This window comes from Antrostomus carolinensis, unplaced genomic scaffold (genome assembly GCF_000700745.2).
Source record: "Antrostomus carolinensis isolate BGI_N321 unplaced genomic scaffold, ASM70074v2 scaffold2437, whole genome shotgun sequence".
NCBI classification, from domain to species: domain Eukaryota; kingdom Metazoa; phylum Chordata; class Aves; order Caprimulgiformes; family Caprimulgidae; genus Antrostomus; species Antrostomus carolinensis.
Window position 1 is genome coordinate 228599 of NW_010329341.1, and position 8401 is coordinate 236999.

An 8401-nucleotide genomic window follows, 5' to 3' on the forward strand; every position below is an offset into this window, starting at 1 on the left:
AGAATGCCCTTTGCTATCACTTGTTGCATAGCTTCCTCTCTTTTTCGGAAATTCGAGTTTGAGAAAGACACATGAATCTGACCTTCCGTCTTCTGCATGAATCCTCTAATGGCTGGGCTGTGCTATGAGAAAGATAAATCAATTCTTCCTCCTTCTGTCACATTTGTTAGAAAGAGCACCTGCCAATTCACACCATGCTCCTGTGTTTCTGCCTTGGGCATGCTCTAAGATTTCCTACCAGATCAAGCTCTGATGACATCTAAGAGGAGAACCTACTTTCTAGACTCACTTGAAGGTCTGACGTGGTTTCCAAGATGCTCCAACTGCTCAGAATGGAGAGCTTGAACAACAGGCAGCCCAAAGGTAAAGCTGCCAATGTGAGTGGGATTCATCTGCAGGCAGGAGATGAACAAGTGCTTCCAAGACCTCAGTTGTAACTTTAGGACATAAGTGTGTGAAAGCTTAAATATTTTCTTGAGTGTGTGTTTTCCTCACTGCTATTTCACAGACTCTTTCTGTGAATAACCTATTTTTAAGACATGGATCCTGCCCAGAATTTTACAGACAAAGTCTTTGACTCCACATTTTGTACTCTCCAGGATGATTTGGGTGGCTCACATTTTAAAAAACATGATGAGGGTTGATAAAAATGTGAGGAAGGAAATACTTCTGTGAGACATTCTGGGAAGTGAACAGTGTTTTTGCACTTACTACAAAAACACCAGTGTTAGCTCCAAGGTTAAACAGGACTCTATGTTACATGCAGAGTAGGTATTCAGCATTTTTATTATGTCTCAAAATATTATGTTTAGCCCTTCCTGCACTCCCCAAACTTACAATTATTGGAGAAATGAGTATTTTGCTGAGAATTTAGAAGTCTGTTAATTAGCTTACAGTAATATTGATTTTAAAGTGGATCCTTTGAGAAATTTAACATCTAAGCTAACTAGCATTTATCTCAAGTAATCTGAATAATGGTGCAATATAGACTCTGGAATTTTCATTGCTCAAATGAGGTGAAATTATCTTCACAATATACATTCAAGACATTAAGATGTAATTTAGGTAAGTATTAATAATTATTTTATTGAATTGTTATGACTAAACAGGCAGACAGAGTTGGGTCAACAGTGTTAGTAATTAAGTGGGCCAAGTGCAACATCAGAGGTAATTTTTTCAATTGCTACCTTATCTGTGCAGCTAATTTGCATGTGACAATTGTGTTGGTTACAATGAATCAGTGCTACAAGGAAGAGGGGAATAAAAATAGCAGAAATTCTTCCTACAAGGATCCTTGTCAGCTATCAGTATTGTTTAACTATCACTGTACTTTAATTAACTATTACTGTTGTGTGAAAGGTCTGTGTCTAAACATTCATTTGAATAACAATATTTGAAAGTCTTTTGATGGCACTGGTTACTTCAGGTTTACTTCTGCAAGAGCTGAATGTGAACCAGAGATCTTTAAAACACAGATAGAGTGGGACTAAGCATCTGTTGGGACTCCTTTTTAAAAATGACCCTACTTACATCACCTTCTATCTTTCTGCATGGTTTGTAAATTACGGCTCTGAACTGCTATCACCTCACTCTTATCTATAAGTGAAATAGCCTTTTTTAGTTAAGGTCTTGATAGTATTTTATTATTACTTCCTGACAAAATGACAGTAGTATGGAAAACTTTCTTCCAGTTTTCTCTTTGGTTTTGTGAGTTTGGTTTTTACTTGCTAAGAAAGTAAGGAAAGTAAAGATTGACAATAGAGCAAGGTGAGGATTGAGAATGACTATCCGTATCAGTAATTTAAAAGTGAAATAATTTCGGAAGAACATTATCAAATTATTATTTTGCAACATGCTCAGTCCTTTCTTCCTAGCATATTTTATGATCAATCTCTTTTCCCCAAGGCAAAATTTCAGGCTTCTGTAGGGGATTTTTCTAACATAGCCTTGTCATGTTTGTAAGTGAAATAACAATTTCTGCGATATCTCCAGGAATCTGATAAATCTTTCTGACCTCAAAGTACAAGTTGAGCATTTTATTCAATAATCATTCTTACAGATCTTGTTTTCATGTTAACAGTGGCAATACTGGTGAGAGGCAACCTTTTCACTCATACTACAGCTTGCTAAATTCTGGTCATGTGCCAGTTCTTGTTTGGAAATGAAATGTGTGGCACACTGCCTGAAATTTTTGCACTAGTAAGAAGCAGTTTTCATTATTGAAAACTACATTCTTCTAGTAATTTCTTGCAAGTGTCTAAGAAATAATCTCTGTTACCTTGTGGAAAAGCTATGTTGTGATGAAAATTTTCAAAACTTTGTGGCATATGATTTAGACAATTAAAAAAAAAAAAAGTCCTGCTTATTCAGTGGGTTCTTAACCATTTTGTGAGATGTCTCTAACTTGTTCCCAGACAGAGGGCACTTTAGATGTCAACTATTTAAAGGGGATGCAGTTTGGAAGGATACTAGGATTAAGTGGGTGAGAAGCAAAGCAATTTTGAATGAAGAGGGGGCTGGTTTAAGTGAGCTGTTGAGGATGTGCTTCATAACAGTCCGTGTTCCCATTGGTACCAGATGCCTGCTCCCTTCCTTCCTAGTTATGCATTTGAGGTGGAAGGGGCAAGAAACAATAGAACTCTTCGGTGCTATTGGTCTCAGTTTTCTATCTATAGCTTCAGTCTCTAAGCATGTGTAATGGAAGAATATTCCCATCTGCCCCCACCCTGCTGCCACCTTTTACCTGAGTGGCAGGAATGATGGTACTCTTAGATACTGTGGCTAACTGTGCTACCTCCCAAATTCACTTTTTTCCTTTCTATGCCAAGTCATTCCCAGCAAGCCTGAAAACCCAAGTATGAGGCCTGTTGTCCCAACTTCACTCAGCTATGCGCCTGCAGTGTCAGGTCTCAGTCAGCCAGAGTAGATTCAGTGCAAATACAAAATGTTGACAGTGCAGCAGATTACTACATGGATGGCTAGGAGAGGACAAAGGAAAGCATATAGTGCTCCCCAAGCAATGAGAGTGATGTAACCACTGGTGCTACCCCATCAATACTGTATTTGCCTCAGAAGTCATCCTTCCCTTACCCACACTAACCGTACTCTTGGGCAAACCAATTTCCAATACACCAAAAGCATAAAAAGGTTACCAGCTGCTGCTAATTCCAGTAGCACTTGGCATCTCCAGTTGAACTTGATCTCACTAGTGGCTGCTCAGCAAATGAATTCAACTCGACCTGCTGGGTATACAACTTTAGGCACCAGATTCGCTATTTTTCCTCCTCTAACTGACATAAGTGATGATAGAAAAAGCTGGGTTATCTATGGCCAGAATTCTCCCAAATCTTCTATTTCTTACATTAAAATATTTTATTTTGTATGAGTGAAAAAAGCTTCAAATGCAAAATTCATTTTTTTCTTTCTTTTTTTCAGCCAGTTTTTACTCAGTTTACATAAAGTAATACATATGCATTTACCTCCCCATTGAGGTTTTTTCACAGAACTTTAATTGCAACAACAACCTATGAAACCTCTCTCCAAACTTAATCAGGCTTTCAATCTATTAGCCATGGTGAAGGACAAAAATAAGACCAAAAAGCATATGCAGGTGGTTTGTTACCCACACGCCATCTTTCAACTTCGGTGTTTCAGGTTTCAGATAAGTCTTGCAATATATCTTCTAGCTGTTTTAAGGCTTCTGTACCATTTTTATTTTACTTAGATGACAGAACCAGACATAGGAAATTTTCACCATAGGTATCATGCACTGAAAATATATTAAGAAAGATTAAAAACATAGGTACAAAAGGGGGGCAACAAGAAACATGCAGTCATGCCTGCCATCCTAATATGTTCTTCTAATCACCACATTTTATTATCTTCAGGGACAAATCTTTAAAGTGCTTTTGTTCCTGCAGGATGTAGAATACCTGTTGACCTTTCTTTTTTTTTTCAATAATCTCGAAAGTTGTTCTCTTTTGACAGCAAATGCAGTTGTCTATAAGTTTATGAATCTTTTACTTTGGATTTTAGAGGTTCTGTGACCTGTTTAATGTATTAAATTAGCCTATTTTTAATAGAGTAAGTTTTTTCCTATAAATCTGACGTAATCCAGGTTAAATTGTTTTCTAAAGATTCTGTATACATATATCTGTTCTTACATACATTTGGAATCTGGTATAAAGATCTAACACAGCATTTTTTGGAAAGGCTATATTAACTTCAGGTGGAGAATGCCATATGTGCTTTTGTGTGGAACAACCCAAATAAATGCCAGTAAAATCTTTATCTCAGAGTGTACCATTATGTATTTTGTTCTCAACTTATTTATAGGAACTATCTCAGATTTTGGCAAAATTTCTCAGTTTTATAAATTGTGTTGTTTTTCATATGCCTCCAGTCTCCCACATGCATAGTCATTTTTCCTTCCTTCTTGAGCCCAACTCTTCTGTGAAACTACTGCATTCTTACTCAAGAGATTAGCTTCCTGTGTGTGCTTACAGGGAAAAAGATTATATTCCTGAGAGTTGTGCATAACCACAAATCCCAGGGGGAAAGCAGCTACACTCCTTCCTAACTGGAACTTCAGAACCAGAATCTTTCTAATGCATAAGTAAAACTATCTCTTATATATTAACAAGACAGGAACTTCAACAGTGTAAGCTGAAGTGAATGAGATCTGAATCTGTCCTACTACAAGCAATTTTGATATATTCTTATTGCTTTAAGTCCTAGAAGTCAGTTTTCCTTCCAACTAAGTTTTTTTACAGAGTTAAGAAACTACAATATCACAAAGCCTCTTATGTTTTTGTTACATAATAAAAGCATAATAACCCCAGTAAAGATTGCTGTCCCGTATTTCCTGTTATAAGAACCTGTTCTGTATACAAGCATATCAAAGTTAAATCTTCGGACTCAAATTCTCTAGGTATCTACTAGAATAATTTATTTTTGGTGAATGCCTCAGCTAACATAGCTCAGCTATTTTCAAGGCTGAAATAATGTGAAAAGACATTCTTGCATTAATACTAATTTTAATTACATTTACTATGTCATCTCTGTAAAATTAATTAAGGTTAAATTTGGCTCAGCTTATAATAAATGTGTGCTTGGCAGCTAAGAGCAGGGAGAGAATTTCTCTTGTCTCTGATCTGCTGCAGAAGGAAGTGAGGCTTTCCTCACTCTCAACATAGGAGCCAATGGAAGAAGACTGCAGGAGCAAAAGAGGAATTAGGTAAAAAAAGAAGTAGGGACTGGAATTAAGGGGAGAATGGGAGCAGGTACAAGGGAGATAGGAATAAGGGGGACTGTTACTCTTCACACTCATGTCTGCAAAGCAGACAGCAGCTTTCTACTACTATCAGTTTACTTCTCTATATTAAATAATAGTGGGTATATACTGGGTATCTACTGGGTATTTGAAGTTTCCTGGTTTACTCTTGTGGAAAGACGAAGGGCTGTTTTAGGTCCGTGGCAGGAGACAATGAGGTCTGTTTTGCAGGAAGGGATGAGTGTCTGCTACTCTTAACACTGATGGCAACACACAGGAAAAGCTCCTGAAAGACCAGGTTGTTGCCTTCTCAGACAGGGCACAAGGAGGCAACAAGTTTTCCAGGCTTTCCTGAGTTTTAAATATTTGATTTTGTAACCTTGACATACTTCAAAAATATACATAATGCCAACTAAAAAGAAACAAAATGTATGAACTGATATATAAGGAAAAAAAAATAGTAAAATAGATAAAGAATTAATAAAATAATGTTGTCTCTGCTATGCAGCAACTTTGTGCAAATAAACAGGATTTTTCCTGTGCCTAAGTGTTAGTTGAATTGGATTTTAAACATTGTAATATTTGAAGCTGGATGCCAAGGTTACTGACACCAGTAAACAGTATGTAGTAGCTCAGCAATGAGTATACTGTGCTTGTGTGTAAACATCATGCAGTGATGAAAGGTGAAGTCTGAAAAACAGTGAAATCAAGTGAAAGCAATAGCTGCAAAAAAAAACAACCAACCAAACAAACAAAAAAACCCCAACAACCCCAAAACCCCTGCATTTATTACCACAAATGAAAATGTATAGGCTTTGTTTTGGACTGGATCTTCAATTAGCTCAGTTTGCTTAAATCCATTTATGCTAGCTATTTCCAGAAGCTGGAAAATCCAGCCCAAAATGCAGGGGTTTTTTTCCTCAGTTCTTCCTTTAAGTTTACAGCCTCCTTTAGGTTATTTACAGGAGAAAGGAAGAAAAAGGAAATTATATTTTCTATGTGTTTACCAGGGAGATGAAGGAGTATTAACTCCACATCATTACTATCACTGTTTGCACAGCCTGTGCTGCGTGCACTCTTTCACCATGTGATCTATTTAAACCAGTATGATTGCACAGCTTCTCCCTTTAGAGCAGGTCTCTGCCTGCCCCTCTTCTGAATGCTGCGCACAAATACTTCCAGGATATGATTTGCAGACTTGTAGTCTTAAATCATACCACTTACTGTGAAATACAGTTTTAAGTGTAATAGCTTTGCAAAGTTTCCATGATTGCCTTAAAAAGACCTCCCCTAGATTTTGCAGGATACTATGCAGAGTAGCACTTGAGAGTCCTCAAGAGTACATCTGTAAACTAATCAGTCCATCTGAAAAGAGTGAAGATTTAGCAGCTGAACAGGGCGAAGCATTGCGTATTCCACCATGCTTCTTGAAAGCAAGCTATGTTGCTGTGGGACAGGAGATTAGATATTCAGGAAGAATTAATATCTATTATTAAGCCCTGATTCATCAAAGTATTTAAGCATGTTCTGTTATGCACCTATTAGCTTTTCATTTTGCTGCTGCTGCTTGAGATCTACTGAGTGAGAAGCAGCAAGCCAAATGGAAAGGTGGGGGTGAAGTTTTTCATGGATTTGTTCACATAAAGCCCATTTCATAATGATGTTAAATGAGTACCAATAATAAGAGTTCTTGCTTCCAGCAAGTCATGAGACTCCAACAGGGGTAAGAATTCAGACAGATCATCTATTTTCTGCAGACTTCGTTCACAACTGTAATAGTTAAAAGGTTTTAAAAAAATTTTTTTAAATATATTTTGTCTGAAATGAGGTAGTCTAAAAAAGCAATACAAGATTGCCACCCTACTTTAAAGTATCTTGATTTGATTTCTGGCTGCAATTCCCTTTTTGAGCTACTGTTGTGCCTCCTATGATTCCCAATAGACACTCCCAGCTCATCAAATACCTTAACCTTCAAATGCTGAACTTACTCTCTAGGTGGTGTCAGACTTGTTGAACTTAGGAGTCGTATTATCCTGTTTGTGGAGCTATAGGTCCTCTCCTACTGGTAGCAACTCAGAACAGAGGCTTGAATTGTGGAGTCTTATTTTATGGACTTTTGTGGGCACTTATTTTGTGTATTGTTTGAACAGATGGTCTTTTTCTGCTGTTTGCATGATAGGAGTTATTTGACCTGCCCTCAAGCAGGAAGATAAGAGCAGTGATGGGTAAAGTTAGGACTGCACTGGTACAGTTAAATTCAGGGCGATGGGGATTGTATGAGGTTTGTTGATACCATTCCCTCTCTTTGGTTTCTTCACCATTTTACTAACAAGGGACTAAATAATTTTATCCTCATCCACTCTGCCCATCTTATTCTGTGCTAAGTCTGGAGAAAAATTATCATCTATAGTTGGGTAGGATAGGAAGGGAATGAAAAAATGAAGTTTCTGAGCATTACTCTAGTCATGTCCTTGGATTCAGTCAAATGAAAGAAGGTTCACAGCTGGTATTTTGGTTTGAGTGAGAGCTCCAATTTCTCCACTGGCAGTGCTGCCAGCAGTATAGTAATTGTTCATGAGTTTAAGCGCCTTCCACCATATTTTGTCATTGTAAAAATAAATGCAATCATTATTTTATGATTCTTGTCAGATACTACAAGTTAAGCAAAATGTTCTCTTTTAAATGCAATAGAAGGTTTTATTTCAGGCTACTGAAGGCATCTGCTATTTTTTCATTTTTGTTGTACCATTTTTTTTCATTTTTAGGGAAGCAATGTAATGGAGGACCAGGATCTCTTGGAAATAGGAATCCTTAACTCTGGACACAGACAGAGAATACTCCAAGCAATCCAGCTTCTCCCAAAGGTATAGTTTCTATTATTATCCAAGCAAGGATCCAGGGGAACTAACATATACTGCTTTCACGTTATTTAAAACACTTTTTTGAATGGAGAAAAACATAACTCTCTACTGTTTTTGTAGACATGTAGACATATGCAAATGTTGCATAACATAATGTAATTGCATTGGATTCACTTTGTATAGATGGAATTGACAAACAAAGCAAATGAGAGTAGAATCTGTAATTTGAAGTGGCAGTTGTTTAAATTTTATTTTAATTATTTTGGGG

At 37.0% G+C, this 8401-nt stretch overlaps 1 protein-coding gene across 1 annotated transcript in view; it reads left to right on the forward strand.

The window, feature by feature from the left end:
- The window catches only part of LOC104528488 (ankyrin repeat and sterile alpha motif domain-containing protein 1B), a gene marked incomplete at both ends in the record, with an annotated part of 211366 nt that extends 203230 nt beyond the window's left edge, over positions 1 to 8136 (forward strand). The window contains one exon of the mRNA XM_029086091.1: positions 8038 to 8136. Within this exon, the coding sequence (XP_028941924.1) occupies positions 8038 to 8136 (99 nt within the window). The remainder of the gene's footprint in view (positions 1 to 8037) is intronic.
- Between the last annotated feature and the right edge of the window lie 265 nt (positions 8137 to 8401).